At 33.1% G+C, this 18,187-nt stretch overlaps 2 protein-coding genes across 4 annotated transcripts; one reads left to right on the plus strand and one right to left on the minus strand.

Moving 5' to 3' along the window:
• The first annotated feature begins 823 nt into the window (after positions 1–823).
• On the plus strand, positions 824–4,214 carry LOC105788565 (uncharacterized). Of its 3 annotated transcripts, none has more exons than XR_008193592.1 (6): positions 824–1,541; positions 2,004–2,198; positions 2,434–2,533; positions 2,898–2,952; positions 3,451–3,543; positions 3,849–4,214. XR_008193592.1 is itself a non-coding variant. In XM_012615510.2 (6 exons), the coding sequence occupies exons 1-4, from the start codon at positions 1,092–1,094 to the stop codon at positions 2,907–2,909; spliced, it is 435 nt and encodes a 144-aa protein (XP_012470964.1). In that variant the 5' UTR covers positions 825–1,091; the 3' UTR covers positions 2,910–2,952; positions 3,451–3,543; positions 3,849–4,214. The 3 variants fall into 3 exon arrangements, 1 of the variants encoding a protein (XP_012470964.1); XR_001132082.2 differs by having other exon boundaries at positions 825–1,541; positions 2,128–2,198; XM_012615510.2 differs by lacking the exon at positions 2,004–2,198 and having other exon boundaries at positions 825–1,201; positions 1,329–1,541.
• A 5,097-nt stretch (positions 4,215–9,311) lies between these two features.
• On the minus strand, positions 9,312–10,748 carry LOC105788562 (putative pectinesterase 63). The gene is made up of 4 exons (XM_012615506.2): positions 10,251–10,748; positions 9,938–10,144; positions 9,612–9,856; positions 9,312–9,522 (listed from the first exon to the last, which is right to left on the minus strand). Exons 1-4 carry the CDS (start codon positions 10,746–10,748, stop codon positions 9,312–9,314), a joined length of 1,161 nt encoding a protein of 386 aa, XP_012470960.1.
• Between the last annotated feature and the right edge of the window lie 7,439 nt (positions 10,749–18,187).

Raw genomic sequence — 18,187 nt, forward strand, 5'->3', positions numbered from 1 at the left:
ATGTTTTGCCTTGCCCCGCCATGATCAAATAATTATATATGGATTTAGGGATTACGGGTTAGGGATTATGGTTTAAGGGTTGGGATTTAAGGTTTAAGGGTTAAGAGTTAAGGGTTAAGAGTTAGGGATTTAGGGTTTAGGATTTAGGGATTTAAGGGTCGAGTTAGGGTTTAGGGTTTAGATTAATTAGTTTTTAAATTTATATATTAAATATGTTCTTATATAATTGTAAAAGAGATAATAATAAATTTAATATATTAAAATTATGAGTATAGTTTATATTATTTAAGAGATATATAATAGATAAACTTTATGTATATTGAATGGCTAATTTAGGGTTTAAAGTTTATTTGAGATTTGTTAAATGATACAATTTTATACAATCAATTAATGCTTTTATATTTAAAAATATTTAATCTAAACCATTTGATATATTTAATTATTTAATTTGGCTAGGACCAAATTATAAGAAAAAAAATACAAAATAAAAATGATATGGATATATAGGTAATTATTTAATTTGGATAATTCTAACTTAATAATTAATTACAACTATTTTATTATTATTTATTAAATATATGATATTTATTTTAAGATTACTTGGTTTTTTTAATAAAAATTCAATTTATAAAAATAATAAAAATATTTTATAAAATCACTTAACTAATAATTTTTTAACAGACAAAATAAAATATTTTTAGTAGAACAAAACAGCGTCGTTTTGTTTAAATTAAAATAATTTTTTGTGATATTTTTTTATAAAAATGCCGCAAAAATCATTTTATTTTGAAATTATAGCGCTATTTTACCCTAAATTTCCCCCTGAAATCCCTAATCTTCCCATGGCCCGACAATATTTTCTCATAGAAAATATTTGATTCTCCCTCCATCTTCCAATCTTTTTAGTTCCCTTCCCATTACAAATCAGTTTTCCATTCCAAACCCTAACAAACGTTTAACAAAAAAACACCCCTTCTTCACCGTTTTGAACTCCTCCATCGTTTTCTCTACTTCCCCTCCTTCTTCTGCTCTCCAATGGCTATCCCTGCCGCAAACGTTTAACAAAAAAAACACCCTTTTGTTTATACCCAATGCCAGTGTATCCACGCGCGTTCCATTTTCCCGTGTCAAGACACTCCCGCAGCGAGAATCCGTTACTCTGGTTTGCTCAATGTCCCTCGGAAGTTATCCGCCGTTTCAAGTGAATACTTTTCATTCTTCCTTTAATTTTTGCCTAACAATAAGCTCATCACTCCCTCAATCTTGTTTGTCGTTTTCAAATAGACCCCTTTCTCTTCTAATGTTTCTGCCGGTTATTTTTGTTGGAGATGTTGGGGCTGCTGCAGGGATAAGACGAGGACATCGAGGAAGAATCAAGCGTCGTCAAGCAGCGGAGGTGGAGGAGGTGAAGGGAATCAAGACGAGATTACGGATGAAGAAGCTCTTTCCAATATCACCAAACAAAAAGCCGCTGCTGCCAAGCAGTATATTGAGAATCATTACAAGGAGCAGATGAAGAATCTTCAAGACAGAAAAGAGAGGTATGGTTTCCTAATCTTATGCTTAAATTTGCTAATACAAGTTGCAAATATATTGAGAAACAACGATATTTGAGTAAATAATTGTTGTTTGTAGATATTAGAGATATAAATTGCTGTAATCGTTACGGTTAACTTATAGAAATCTTTCGTTCATCTTATGTTTTAATTGATTTAATAATTTAAAAGTGTTAAGTTTCAAATTACACATGAATTTGATTCGTGTTGCAGCGTGATAAAGATACTTTGATTTGGTGTTATTATATATATAACTTTAGTTTTGATTTAACTTTATACATAAAACTTTAATATGAGCTTTACATAACTAAGAAAAACAAATAAATGGATTAGGACATACAAACTGAGTATATAAATTAAACAAACATTTGCAGAATGAGATTATATGACATTTTTGTTACTGTTTTTGGTATTGTTCTCCTTATGCAACTGTAAGTTTTTGAGCAGCTGAAATGAATAAAGTTTTTTTGATATGCGAGCATGAGATGATGAGGCGGAAGTAAGGAAGTTTTTTTATATTTGAATTTGGTCTGAGTTTATGGGTAAAGTGGATTTTGGGTGAAATCGGCAGAAGCATGAGGCAGGGTTTGCTGTCGAGTGGTCTATTGACGAACATTATATATTGGAGGACAGCCTTGAAAAGTATGTAATAATTATTTATTTTCTTACTGTGTATGCAAGTCTTCTAATTTGTGCGACTAATATATGAAACCTAGTCCAGGTGAACGAAGTTAATATTAAGTAATACATTCTCTAATGTGTGTTTTTGCTGATACGTTTTATGGTATAACTATTTTTAAGGAGGTATTTATTAGGTATGTCTTCTTTTTGAGATGAGATTAAGTGCTGGCTTTTACTTTAATGTATTTGTATATAGGTATAAAGATGAACCAAGTATTATGAAGTACATAAAGATTGCAGCTACCTTGCCTGATAAAACTGTACGTGATGTTGCATTGAGGTGTTGGTGGATGCAAGTAAGCTCATTACTTCTTTAATGATGCATTTCTTCCATTATTTGTTCTATTTTTTATTTTCTTGTATCACGTGATTTACTGTGTATGAAAAATTGGTCTGCAAATTATTAGTTTTGATATACTGGTGTAAATGTTCAATTATTAGTTTTGGCATTGACTGCAGCAAGTGTGACTCAATTGATCTGTTAATGTGCTTTTGTTCTTTTTAATTCTTAGACATCATATTTGTGCATTTAAAATCATCTATGAGAATCTTCCTGCTTTACCATTCACATACTGATGCTTCTGTCATTTTTGGTGAAGCTTTATATATACTTTCTATCCATTTGGATGGTGAAATTTACATTCTTTGGTGCTGATGCAGGCCCATGCATGAAGTTACATTTTCAATAGAAGACAAACCAAAACTTCTTAGTCAGGTATATGATAGGTTTGTTTGTCAAATAGAAGTGTATTATCTTTTCTATCTTGAAAATTTTGCTTTAAGAAGTGTATTATCTTGAATATATCCAGAGATTGCATGGTTAGGGTTTACATAGTAAGAAAAAAGGAAGGGAAAATGTGTTTGGAAATCATAAAAGTTAAACTGCTAACTGTGTTGACTATGCACATTATACCAAATAGAACATTTTACAATCAGTTAGCTTCATAACTTCATTCATACTTTTAGCCCCATTTATTTATTTATTAATTGAAAATAATGTACATTATACCAAGCAAGCAAATGTACATTTTTTTCTGAAATCTGTCATGTTTACATAATGTTCTTATGTCATTTCTTCAGTACCTTCTTCTATAAAAAGGTAGTTGCTTGCTTCTACCTTCAGTTTTCCCATACTTTACTTTGCTTGTTCATGTAAGTCTTTGTAATTATCATTTTCTAAACTACTTTTTCGTTTCTAAATTATGATGCTCAGTTAGTGAATCCGGAGAGTGGCTATAATTATAGAGCTGTCAAAAGATGGACTTCGCAAAGGAAGTTGGGTTACTGCCTATTGGACTGTGATAAAGTAAGTATTTATCTTAACACTTTGAATCAATCATTTGTTTTGCATGATATATTTATTGCAGGTAAGTCCATGGAACAATTTTTTATCCTTGTAGTTCATGTTTTATTTTGATTTGTCTGTGATTAAACTCTAGTACTAAGGGCAGTAGTTGTTGGGATGTAAAATCTATTGTCTGTCTGCCTAAATATATGATAAAAGGCGGAAGTACATATTGGAGATACTCTCACATGCACATTAATTCGTTAGAAACACGATATCTAGTTATTTGTCTTTGAATTGAGTTGGATTTTTCCATGCTTATGTAGGAACACATTCCCTATGCCTTATTTTCGTTTAAGGACCGCCAAGGAAATTCTGAAACTAAAAGCTAATTGATCGGATGTGTATGCCGGCTTTCATCAACTACTTTCGAAGGCCTTACTAGAAATTGAAATGGTGTGCAAAGAGATTGCTTCTTCTGATCTGATTTTTCGATATAAATACTGGACAAAGTATGGATATTTCTTGTCAGTTGCATTTACTGCTGTTAGTAAAATAGGATTCTCTTCTTAGGATCTTAGTTTCTTCACTTGTATTAGACTCAACAATGGCTTGCATTGCATTGGTGTTGATTTTACCTAAATTTCGAGGTTTACAATTTTTAATTTTTATTAATTATTTACGTTTTCTCACTTTTATTAATTTTTATTATTTAAGCTTCCTTTATTTGCCTTCTTTTATCATTTTTATAAAAAATTTAATTTAAATAATATTTATTTATTTATTCTTAAAAGTATATTTAAAGTTCAAATTTAAAAAATAAAACATAATATAATATTTATCATAAAAATAAATATTATTTGATTAAAATAATTTTTTTGCATGTTACGTTTTTAGCGGCGTTTTTGCGAGAAGCGTCGCTAAAGGTTTGTTCTATAGTGGCGTTTGTGATAAAAAGCGCCGCTAAAGGTCATGATCTTTAGCTTTGTGACAAAAGCGCCGCTAAAGGTCGTGGTCTTTAGCGGCGTTTATTTCTAGAAACGTTGCAAAAGTTAGCGACGCGTTCAATAGCGGCGTTTGACAAGTGCTGCAAATACTTTTAGCGACGCTTAAAGGCCTAAAAAAGCGCCGCTAAAAGCCTGTTTTGGTGTAGTGGTATAAGATAGTTGGCATCTTTTCCTGTAAAGGCAAATTACATATCTTCTGGATATGTTGGGTTAATAACCTTAGCCAAACATACTCTCGGCTTGCCTCATGCATTGCAATTATTTCAGCATGATTTGAAGAGGCAGCAACTAATGTCTGTTTTGTCGAACGTCATGATATGGCAGTACCTCCACATGTAAATAAATATCCCGTTTAAGGTCGACTTTTATGTGGATCCGTTAAATATTCAGCATCAGCATAGCCAACTAATAGGGATTTTGAATCATTCGAATAAAATAACTTCATATCAATGGTCCTTCTGAGATATCTAAATACATGTTTAATTCCATTCTAATATTTACGTGTTGGAGAAGAACTAAATCTTGCTAACAAGTTTACAACAAAAGCTATATCAGGTCTTGTGTTGTTTGCAAGATACATCAATGCTCCTATGACACTTAGATATGGTACTTCAGGACCAAGAAACTTTTCATCCTTCTCTCAATGACGAAATTGATCTTTATTCACATCTAACGAACTTACAACCGTCGAGGTACTCAATGGATGTGTTTTATCCATATAAAATTTCTTTAAGATCTTTTTCGTATAAGTTGACTGATGGACATGAATTCCATCTTTTAAATGCTCGATCTGCAAGCCAAGACAAAACTTTATTTTCCCAACATCTTTCATCTCAAATTCTTTCTTTAAATAATTTATTGTATTTTGAAGCTCTTCAGGAGTTCCAACAATATTTAGATCATCAACATAAATAGCAATTATCACAAAGTTTGATCTAGACCTTTTTATAAAAACACATGGGCAGATTGGATCGTTTTTATAACCTTCTTTTAACAAATATTCACTAAGACGATTGTACCACATACGTCCAGATTATTTAATCCACATGAACTTTTCTTTAATCTAATTGAGCAATTTTCTTGGGAAACTCTATATCCTTCAGGGATTTCAAATCCTTCTAGGATTTTCATATAAATTTCATTATCAACTGTACTATACAAATAGGTTGTAACAACATCCATTAGATGCATGTCAAGTTTTTCTCGTACTGCTAGACTAATAAGGTATCTAAACGTGATTGCATCCACCACAAGAGAATATGTCTCGTCATAATCAACGTCGAGCCTTTACGAACATCCATTAGATGCATGTCAAATTTTTTATCTTTGAGTATTGTATGTGTTGTAGCACTATCTGCAAGACACATGTCTCCATTGATTTTGAGTCCATCGAAATTTTGTTAAAGATTCATATTTTTCATAAAAACAAACAAAATATAATATGAGAAACATTGCAAATATTTATTAATTATATAAATTATTATTTATGCAAGAAAATAAAACATACTTAAAACAACATAAAAATGTCAAAATAACATCAATTTTTCTAATAATTCTCAATGAAATTTGTCACATTTAGGTGAGTTATATTATTAAGGTCATTAAATTTATCACCCTTGTAGGCATGACCAGTTTTAATATTATAGTTCATCTTTTGTCTCCATTTCATCATTTTGGGATATAAAATTTGTCTCTATATGATTCCCCTTCTTTTTAATGGATGCTTGATAAAGTTTCACTAAATGCTCAGACGTATGACAGGTACGTGACCATTGTCTTAGACGTACGACAGGTACGTGACCATTGTCCCTTCATACCACATCGGTAACATATATTCTCAACAATATTTGAAGGATTATTTTAACCACTTCTTTCTTGTCTTTCATTATTATTCTTTTTTTTGGTGGTTAGAAGTATAATTGTTATGACCACTGTGAAAATGATTACTAGTACGTCCTTGACCACGTCCCCCACTACGTCCACAACCACGGTTGCGACCTCTATATTTTCTATTTTTATAATTATTATGTATTGCTACATTCACTTCAGGAAATGATGCAGAACCAGTGGGATGAACTCCATGATTTTTCATCAACAGCTCATTATTTTGTTTAGCCGCCAAAAGGCATGAAATCGATTTAGAATACCTTTTAAACCTTTTTCACGGTATTGCTGCTGTAGGAACACAGTAGTAGCATGAAAGGTTGAAAATGTTTTCTTTAACAAGTCCTCATCAGTTATGTTTTCTCCACATAATTTTAATTGAGAACTAATTTTGAAAAGTTCTAAATTGTATTCACTTACAGTCTTAAAGTCTTGCAATCGTAAGTGCATCTAATCATAACGAGCTTTAGGGAGTATCACCGTATTCTGATGGTCAAATTGTTCTTTCAATTTTTTCCACAACTCAAGAGGGTCTTTCACAATGAGATATTCCACTTTTAATCCTTCATGTAGATGATGATGGATGAAAATCATTATTTATGCCTTGTCTTGATTAGATGCTTCTTTATCTGCTAATATAGTATTTCCTAGACCTTTAGCATCTAAGTGAATTTCAGCATCTAACACCCATGACAAATAATTCTTGCTTGAAATGTCTAAGGCCGCAAATTCAAGTTTCGCAAAATTTGACATCATAATCACTTGAATCAAAATAATAATAAAATATTAATAAAATAATAAGCATTCTCGATCTTAAAATAATTTAATTATATATACCAAAATTTTCAAATAATAATATGTATGTCAAATATTGGCATAGAGAGGAATAGTCATAATAATAACTTAACACAAATTACATTAATTGAAATTTCTTTTAGTAAAAAAACATGTATATATAATTATCATTATAACATTTGAGTTGTAAAAATAAATGTGCAAATGTTACCCAAAGCAAATATTTCATCTAAAAATAAAAGAATTAAGAAAATACATATACCGTATATAGTTTAACGGGAGTTATACGGGCAAATTATATAAAGTCAAAATGACGTGAACTTCAGTATGAACTTGTAGAAGCTCGTGCTGATAACGCATTATAAAATAATCAAATAAAAGAACACTTAAAGTAAACAAAGAATTTTTTCGTATCTTCTTTTCATTTACAAAAGAGTTCCATTAATAAGTAAATTAACATTTAATGCAATACAATAAATGAAGCTTTTTTAAGTGCTTCATTAACACATTAAACAACTTGCATAATGAATGGGAGGTTTTACCTTATAAATGAGGGGGGTTAGAATATGGACATCTACATTTATTTGTAACAAATATCGTTTAACTACCTATTTGATATAAAAAATAAAAGCTCGAGGAATCAAGTTAAAATTTCAGTTACTAACGAACAAAATTTGGTTGACCTTTATTTGTGCCATTTAGGGTTAGTTTAGCATTGCTTGTTTTGGAAAAGCGATTTTGATAAATACTTTTAAAAATTTTGATTTAATATTTAAGTGTTTAATATTGTTGTCAAAAAGTACTTTTGAGAAATAAAATGTTCATTTTAGACATGAAGTTATAAAGTAACAAATAAACATTTAAATAATGTTCAAATTAGTTAATATTATGATATTTTAATAAGAATATAGAAAATAATTTATTATAACTTATTGTTAATATTTTAATATTTAAAATTTATATTTTAAATATTTTAAGCAATTAATATTAATTATTTATAAAATTTAATTAGAATATATAAACTATATTTTAAATACAACAATCAAATATTTGTAATTAGATATTAACACATTTGTATTATTTTAAGAAATTTTTTTAATTAATGATTTTATTTTAAAATGTAATTCTAATATATAACTCATATTAGATATTAACATAACCAGAGGCGATTCTAGGGGGGCTGGCATGGGCCTTGGTCCCCCCTAAAATGAAAAATTATCATTTAGGCCCTTTAAATTTTTTAAAAATTTTAAATTAATAAAGATAAAATTGTACTTTGACCCCACTAAAATTATAAAAATTAGATTTAATCTTTTAAAAAGTATAAAGATATAGAATATAAAAAATTAAAATTTCATTCGGCCCCCCCTAAAAAATTGTTCTGGCTTCGTCCCTAACATAACATAGAAAATATAAATCTAACAAATTAAAATGTTACATGTATTTGGATTAAAATTTAACAAATGAGTAATATTTATATATGGTATATAAATATTAAAAGAATTACATTAGCATTTGCAATTTAAAGTGATGAAAATGGAGGATGAAAAATAATAATGTTTCCAGAAATACTTTTGACTCAAGAAAAGCTAAAATTTTTAGCTTTCGAGAAAAATTCCTTTTAATCAAAACTTGCTTGTTTAGTACAATTTTTAAAAAATATTTTAAAGTCAAAAGTAATTTTTTAAGTAGTCCTAAACAAGCCCTAAAAAAAAAGACTTACAGGTAGCACAAATAAAGGTCAGTAGAATTTTGTTGGTTAATATCCGAAATTTTAACCTGGCACCACGAGCTTCTATTTTTTTTTATATCAAATAGATAGTTAATGATATTAATTTATTTGAATTTTAAAGTGCATTATTTATAAAAGCAGAGTAGAAAATAGGAAAAAACAATTTAAATAAATATAAATAGTATAAAAAATCTAAAACTAAATTAGATTAAAAGAACCAATAAAATGATTGTGTTATTTCTTAAAGAATAATTCTATAACGTTATCCTTTTCTACGCCACAGCCTGTTTTATTATAAGTAATAAAAGGAAAAAAGCAACAAAAATTACACAAAGGCTTTGCATGGAAATACATGCTGCTGGATCAACAGACTATTCATATAGCTGTGCATGTGTGCCTAATAAAACAATAGTTTTATCCATCTTTAGATTTGGCGGCGGAAGCAACCATCTGCTTCCGTCAATGAAGCCAAGAGTCAAGAATCGTAAAGCAACCGTCTCAGTTAGCTGCGAAGAGTATGGCACTCGCGCAGCCGAAGCTGCCCCAAGTCCCGAGCACTTGTACTCTCCATAGAAAAGAGTCCTGCGAATCAACCCATACCATTTTCAACTTCTTTAACTAGTGTGTATTAAGAGAAAGAACAAGGTAAAGGTTGAATAAAAGAAGCTTACTGGGCACGCTCTGCTGTTAAATTATGAGACCATCCCTCGGGATGGACTACGTTGCTCATATCAGTGAAGGCAAAAACAACTCTTGGACTACTCTTCCCAGCTCTACCTAGATATGCACCTTGGGCTGTCCCTGTAATTTTGCATTGCACAAATGAAAAACCAGTGTGATCCTGTTCATTATTTTCCCTATCTTGTGCGGTAATTACTGTTTGTCTCTTATCCTCCTCCACGTATAATTCAGTTCCCTGCATCCAAATTTCTCCCATTTTAGATTTCATCATGATGGCATTAAATGACTAGACTTATGTGAATAATTAGATACCAACCAGATATAAAGACTTCCCATTCCCAAAAATGAAATCGACAGTTCCACGAATGTAGCAATTCATAAAGAAATGGTTGCCCTTGTCATCGCACAAAGTATTTTGGAAACCAATGATCTTGCAATTATAGAAAGCTGCTTTATCACCAGAAACTCTCAAGGAAACCCCTTGTGCTCCCTCCATTTCCCCGTCTGGCTTAGGAGCAGTGTTCTATATATTTATATACAATGATAAATATTCAATAAAATGTCAAATGTCATCACAAGATTAAAAATTAACCATAAATTCCACGAGGGATATGATGTCCGATGCTTACTACTATAAACAGATTAGCAGCCACGAAGAAATCAGACTCAACAATAAGGGTGGCACTAGCTACTGTTCCATACTGCTTAGCCGTGCCGTCGAATGTCAAATTTGCCATACTTTTGGGATCTCCAATCAATGTAATGAAAGGCTTAGTTCGTTCAATTTTGATTTTCTCCCGATAAGCTCCAGGTCCAATCGATATGATCACACGTTTGGTGTTTCCTGTGGGAACACTTTCAATGGCTTTGGTTATGGTGTCGAAATCTCCGCCACCACCTTGTACCACTTTAATGACTTTAGGTTCAGCCTCAGCCTGACCAAGGGCGGGGTCTATGGTGCCAACTCTTGCTGAGGCAGGCTTGACATTGGCATTGAACCAAGCATTCACTCGGGATTTATCTGCGGGTATCTCTGCTGGATTTTGTGACACAGCAAGTCGAGCAAGGAGGAGAATCGTGCTGATTATGGCACCAACTTCAATCTTTCCGATATTTTTTCCTGTCATTTTTTTTAATGTTGTTTAAATTTCTGATTCAGTTTTGGGAAAAGACTTCAATATATAAGAAAATTAGCCATGAAACCAATCAATATGGAGGGTTCTTCGCTTAGCCATCCATTTGTGGCTTCTACTTCAAATTGACCACTTCTTTTTATATATAATTGAGCAGCCCAGCCCTGGGCTTGTCTGGAGGTGGGACTGTATTTTTCAGTTGTTAAGGGGTCAAAAGAATTTGAACTTTTAAAGGGTAAAAAGAAATTTATCAATTTTTAAGGAGTCTAAAAACAATTTTAATTTTTAAGGTCTCAAAATTTTCTTTTACCAACTTTAAGTGATCTAAATTTTTTTTCCAATTTATAAAAATTTTAACAACAGTTTGTATTTGAGAATCGTAAAGGTTAAAAGTTTGCTATATTACATTATTTTTAATTTCATGATCTATATTTAATCTAAATAATGTTTAGTTTTCCAATATTAAATACCTATGTCCCATGGGAAGAACTTACGTTTGAAGGTTTAGTTACAAGGTTTAGTTACAGTTAACATGAACCATAAAAAAAAGAAAAAAAAGATAAGTTCTAAAAAGGGGAAAATTATCAATACCAATTTTAATTATTTGACATGTGCTAAGAAAAAATTATATATAATTATTGTTTCTTTTAGGATTTTTGTTAAATTTTTTTTATCAATTCTCAAAATATTTATACTTTCTTTTATTTCTCATTATTTTATTTTGAATTTGGACCTTCACGTTTGTAAAGTAGGTAATTCATTCGTGAAAAGTTTTCAAAGTATTATATACTAGGTAATTGGTTGAACCCCCTACAACGATAAGGTACTTACTCCGTGTTAAGGTTTTGTCACCCTCCCCCACCAAGAGCCCTGTAGGGTTCACAATGGAGGAATGTCTTGGTTAGTGGAGATACAACCTGCAAAGCTCATAAGAGTGGTGTTAGTATAGTGCATAGATTAATTAAGTAAACCATCTGTGTGTGGGGAACTCAAAGCACCAACCTAAGGGATATAGGCCGATTTTATTGTCGAGGGAGACCAATTCTTTTGGGCGAAGTCTTTAAAGTGTCGTCTGCTGGGAAGTCAGTCAAACCCCCAACAATGGTAAGGTATTTTCTCCCGTGTTGGGATTTTGGATCTCCCTGATTTACCCAATAGCCTTTTAGGGTTCAAAGAGGAAGAGCGTCTCGGTTGGTGGAGATATGACTTGCAAGGCTCACAAGAGAGGTGGAGATATGACCTGCAAGGCTCATAAGAAAGGTGTCAATACAGTGCCTATATTAACTAAGTAAATCCTGCACACGTGGGGACTCGAACCATCAACTTAATAGTGACACCTCTCCCATAAACCTTGCAGGTCATATCTCCATCAACCGAGACGCTCCCCTTTGTAAACCCTATAGGGCTCTCGGCAAAGGAGGGTGATAAAACCCCAACACAAGGACAATACTTTACCATAGTTGGCGGTTCAACAGGCAACATGGCAAACGAAACTTCAAAGACTTCTCCTGAAAAAGTCAGGCCCTTTCAAGAATGTTCATACTCAACTAAGTCGATATAAAAATCAAATAAAATGGTTTATGAACGTCTCAAGATAAGGGGGGAGAATATCGACTGACACACCTAACAACTCGACCTTGAGTCAAGGTATGAAAAAATATTACCTTTAATTATAGATGAAAATACGAGTCTAAAAGAACAAAAATGTGAGATTTAAAAAAAAGGAATTAATTTTCCACCAATCCAAAAAAAAACTAAAGGTATGAAAAGAAAAATCCTCTGTTATTGGCGGAAAATCGAAAATTTCCAATAATCCCACATAGCATTTTAGGCACTTTTAAGTAGGGGTGAGCATTCAATCGAATCAAGTTGAATCGAGTGAAAAAATATCGAGTTCACGAGCCCTATTTTATCATCCTAACTCAATTTAATTTTTTTCAAATCAAGTTCAATGAAATAAAATTCGAGTCGAGTCGAGTCAAATCTAATAAAATTGTTTGAGTTAAATTAAATAAATTAAACATGTCAAATAAAAATATTGTTACTGTATAACTAATTCCATGTTAGAACAAATAAATTTGAAACCATATATATTTAAAAGTAAAATATTAAAAAAAGATGCTTGAGTATGATAAATTTGAATCATTAACTAGGTCCAAAATTATTATTTTAGAAAATTTTAAAATTTTAACTTTATTTATATATTTTAGAATTTTTAAAATTTTGTAATTTTTAAAATATAAATTTTGAATTTTCTATAAATATTGTGAATTTTGAAAAGTATTTTAATTTTTTTTTGTAATTTTTTTGTGTGAGAGGCCAATGCTTATTTTCAAAGTTGACAAGGACCAAAAGGATATTTACACCAATCTATTATTCGAATTATTCAAATTATGAAATTCAACTCAACTCGAACTCGAAACTCGAATCGAGTTATTCAAGTTGACTTGAATAATTCAAATAACTTGAATAACTTGATTCGATTAACCCAAAATTTAATTTTTTTTCTTTTTCGAATCAAATCGAATTTTGCTCACTCTACTTTTAAGGCTTATACTTTCTACTAAAAATAGAAAAACGCTCTCATTAATTTTAAGGTTTAACATTGAAACCTTGTTTTCTTTCTTTAGTTTTGGTGGGAAGAAGATGAGGGGAATGCGTTGGTATTTTTTTTCGGGCAAAATACCAATAAAAGCCTTTTTTTTAAATTACTAAAATGGGCCAGGTAAAAAATTAATTACCGGAATGGGCCTATTTCTCCTAAAACGCGTCCACGTCAGCGTGTTGTCAGGTGACAAAGCAGGAAAACGCTTTCTCAAGGAAGCGCTTTGTCCACGTGATGAAAACGCGTCCTTGAGGGCGCTTTGTGTCCACGTGGACAAAGCGCTTCCTTGAGGAAACGTTTTCCCCGTGTCTCTGTGTTAGGGTTAGGGTTTTGAGGTTTTAGGGTTTTAGGGCTTTGGGGTTTATGGTCTTAAAAAAATAAGAGATTAGGGTTTAGGGTTTCTTAATTAAATTAATTATAAATTTTTCAAAATTAGATTAGGGTTTCGTGTTTATGGTTTTAAGGAAAAATTAATTAAATTAGGGTTTAGGGTTACTTGAATAATTTAATTATAAATTTTTAAAAATCAGATTAGGGTTTAGTGTTAAAGGTTTTTAAAGAAAAAATCAAATAAATTAGGGTTTAAAGTTACATGAGTAAATTAATTATAAATTTTTAAAAAAAATAGATTAGGGTTTAGTGTTTAGGGTTTTTAAGGAAAAACTAAAATAAATTAGGGTTTGGGGTTACTTAATTAAATTATTTGTTAATTTAAAAAAGCTCCCACGTGGACTTTTTTTGCTACAGTAGTTACTGAAAAAATAATTTTGAGAAGACGTTTTTGAGCAAATAGTGGCAAAAACACTTTAAGCAGGATGCATTGTCAACAAAAGTACTAAAAGAAGCTCCCACGTGACCGCTATTTTGCTACAGTAGTTCCTGAAAGAATAATTTCGAGAAGACGTTTCTGAGCAAATAGTGTCAAAAACGCTTTAAGTAGGATGCTTTGTCAGCGAAAGTACTGAAAGAAGCTCCCACGTGGACGCTCTTTTGCTACAGTAGTTCCTATTTGGCCTTAGGCTATAAATGAGCCAAAAATTTTTTCTCAGATTGCATAAGTTACAACAAAAAAAATTAGAGAGGCTAAGAAGGATAGAAATTGAAGATGAGTGAACGTATTAGTGCTGTTATTTGCTATGATGGTGAGGTTCATCACATTGAGAACGGTGTTGTTTTTTTATCGTAGAATACAGTGCGACTGGTTTTTAACCAGAACATAGATTTAACAGAACTTCATAAAAGAATTAGGTGTAAAATATTCGAAACGACGCCAATGAAAGTTCTGTCTATTACGTATCAGTTTTGTTCTTCTGTTGATCCGGTGACAAATGACTCGTTCGACATAAAAGGTGCTCGTAGCTTGGAGGCAATGGTGCAAACTCATCTCGCTATTGGAGCACCCTATATTGAGTTATATGTACAATTTACATCGCCAAATGATGCACTTGCGACTGTTGTTTGAGAGGTATACACGACCCTTACTCGACACTCGGTTAGTGGGTATGGAATACACAACCCCTACACGACACTCTGTCAGTGGATGGGACATACACCTCGATAGGTCAATGTTTGATGCTGGAAATATATACTGGGGAACGACATCAACTTCTAGTGGTTGGCAATCTACATCCAATTGGGGACGTTATGAAATGCCCAGAAAAAGGGATGATGTATTCTTTACGACGTCTACCGGTGAGGGGACCTCGTACGTTGCAGATAATGGTGGTTTAGAAAATGACTCCGATGTGGATCCGCCTCGAGAGCCCAGGCCCGATGGTGCAGAAGTTGCATTATTTTCTAAACCGGAGCCTATTCCAACAGAACCTGAAGATATTAAAGGGGGTTCAGATAAAGAAGAAGATCCACGATTCAGGGCATACTCGCCTCCAGCCCACATACATAATGTGGATCTATCTACAGATAATGCGTTGGAGTTTCCAGATCTACCACACAAAATACTTGATTGTACAAGTTCGCTATTGGATTCGGGTGAATTTGAAGTTGGTAATGAGTTTTCCAATAATGATAGTTTTATTGGTGCATTGAAACAACATAGCATCAATAACGACATTAACTACCACGTAGTTAAATCCAAAGCTGATAAGGTTGAGGCGAAGTGTGCAGTGCAAGACGGTACATGTTCATGGAAAATCTACGCCTCGTTGAGGAAAAGGACAGTGTTGTGAGAGATAAAAAAGTACAAAGGTCCACATACATGTGCTACAGGTACAGTATTTAGGGTTTTTGAATAATACTGTTATTATGTAATGTTGCATTATTTAACGTACTTCATTGACAAGTATTTCACAAGATTATCCCAAGATGGATTCAGCTATGTTAGCTAGCTTAATACTACCCACGGTGAAGACAGATCCCAGGACTTCAGTGCCGGTCTTAATTGTCAATATTCGTAGCCAAATGGGGTATACGCCCTCTTATCACAAGGCTTGGATAGCCAAGCAGAAGGCATTGGAGAAGATGCATAGTGGATGAGACGCTTCCTATAATGAAATATGGCAGTGGTGTCAAGTGCTAGAGAGATACGTCCTAGGTTGAATAACAGACCTTGAAACAGAACATGCATACTACAACGGTCAATTGCCACGTAGATGGCAAGTGTTCAAAAGCCTGTTTTGGACCTTTAAGCAATGCCGAGACGCATTTCTATACTGCAAGCCATTGGTAAAAATTGACGGTACCTTTATGTTTGGTATATATACCCATCGGCTATAGCTAGTAGTGGTACAGGATGGCAGTAGAAGAATTCTTCCAATTGCATTTGCAATAACACCGGGGGAGTCAGTTGATGATTGAGATTTCTTTCTTTCTAGGTTAAAGAGGCATGTGTGCCCCCAACTTGATATCTGCGTTATTTCGGATCGAGGCACCAGAATACTAGCTGCAATTAAATGACAAAAAAGCTTGTGGCAGCGCACACACCATCGGTATTGCCTAAGGCGCGTTGTTTCCAACTACTACAAGCAATATCCATCTAAAAGTGAACGACGACAAGTGACCAACATCGGTATTTAGTCTCTATTAATATAATTTTGTTTGTCATTTTTAATTTATTCTAAATGAAAGAATGGTATGTAATATTCGCTATGAACTTATATTGGCAGGGTATGAAATAAGTAAAGATCATTTTCATGAGATGTTGGCAATTTTGAGTTCAATTAATGGCGAATGCGCGGACTACCTCTGTAACATACCTTTCGAACAGTGGGCACAAGCATACGACGGCGGCCTACTATATGATCATATGACCTCAAACCTGGCTAAATGTATAAATTCTGTTCTAAAAGGAACGCGCCATCTACCAATAACATCGGTTTTGCGAGAGACATATTTTCGTTTAGCGACGCTATTTCCAAAGCAAGCAGCGAGTTATGCAGGCCAAATGTAGGGAGGCCATGTATGGTGCATTAAGGTAGAGCAAGAAATTAACAAGGCGAAGGCGCGGGCGAACACCATGCACACAGTGTGTCACGATCGAGATAACTTATGGTTTCGCGTGACAGAGTTTGACAGATCGCACCAAGGTGTTATTGACGAGCAATATCATGTACACTTGCGAAATAGGACTTGCGACTGTAAGATGTTTGACGCACTTCGTTATCCATACGCTCATGTAATTGTAGCTTGTCAGAATCTCCGTATGGATCCGATGAGTTATGTCGACGAAGTGTACAGATTACAAAACATGTACAACGTCTAGAGACACGTATTCCCACTAGTCCCAGATAAACGTAAGTGGCCGTTTGTATCGCTTGCTCCCTTTAAGCTGTTACCGGATAGAGAATTGCGTCGCAAACCAAAGGGTTGACCTTACTCCACTAGAATACGTAACAATATAGATATCCGAGAAACAACCAATCAACATAAGTTGTGCGAATGGTGTAGGAACTCAGGCCATACAAGTAGATCATGTCCAAATCGCAATAGTTGAACGTTATTGTAAAAAACTATATTGTATTATTTATATTTTTTTAAATGAAAAATATAGAAATATTCAAAATATTACCATATTTAAAAGAATTTCTATTTTATTAAAATGATTAAAGTAAATTACAATTACTTTATTCAAAACAATATTTTATTAAATGAAATAATATAGAAATATTTAAAATATTACCTTATTTAAAAGAATTTCTATTTTATTAAAAATATAAAAGTAAATTTCTATATTATTACATGAAATAATATAAAATAATTTCTATTTTATTACATGAAATAATATAAAAATATTCAAAATATTTGTACAAATATATTAAAATAAAAATCAATCTCTGTGCCCGCCGGATTTAGTGCCACATGGCGGTCGTCGTCGGTTACGCGCTGGATTCCTCCTTTGTCCAGCTTCTGGCGGGGGTTGTGGTTCTCCGGGGAGGATTTTGGTTCCTCCGGTAGGGGATCTGGTTGTCAGTGTTGGGAGGATGACCCACCTTGATAGAATGGTGACTGTGGAGGTGTTTGCATCCCCGACAGTGAAGGTGTTTGAAACCCATAAAGTGATGGGGATTGGTAAAAAGAAGAGCTCCCCGACGGCCCCTCGTGCGATCCCTCGTACTACAGTGGCCTATAGATCGGCGGTCCACTCTGTGTAATCGAAAATGGAGATGAACCGGGCCATTGACTTCAACCTGCCATAGGACTAGAAAAAGGAAACATATAAGAGTTAGGATACATAAAAGGGCTAGGATACGCACCTGGCATCATCTGAAAAGGCTGTGCTGTGGGTGTTGTCGGTTAAAGTGTTGGGTCGGGTGACTGTGTTGGTGTTGTTGCTGGGCCTGGTGATTGTGTGGGCGCTATTGATTGGCTTGCG

The sequence above is a fragment of the Gossypium raimondii genome, chromosome 2, assembly GCF_025698545.1.
Source record: "Gossypium raimondii isolate GPD5lz chromosome 2, ASM2569854v1, whole genome shotgun sequence".
Lineage (NCBI taxonomy): Eukaryota > Viridiplantae > Streptophyta > Magnoliopsida > Malvales > Malvaceae > Gossypium > Gossypium raimondii.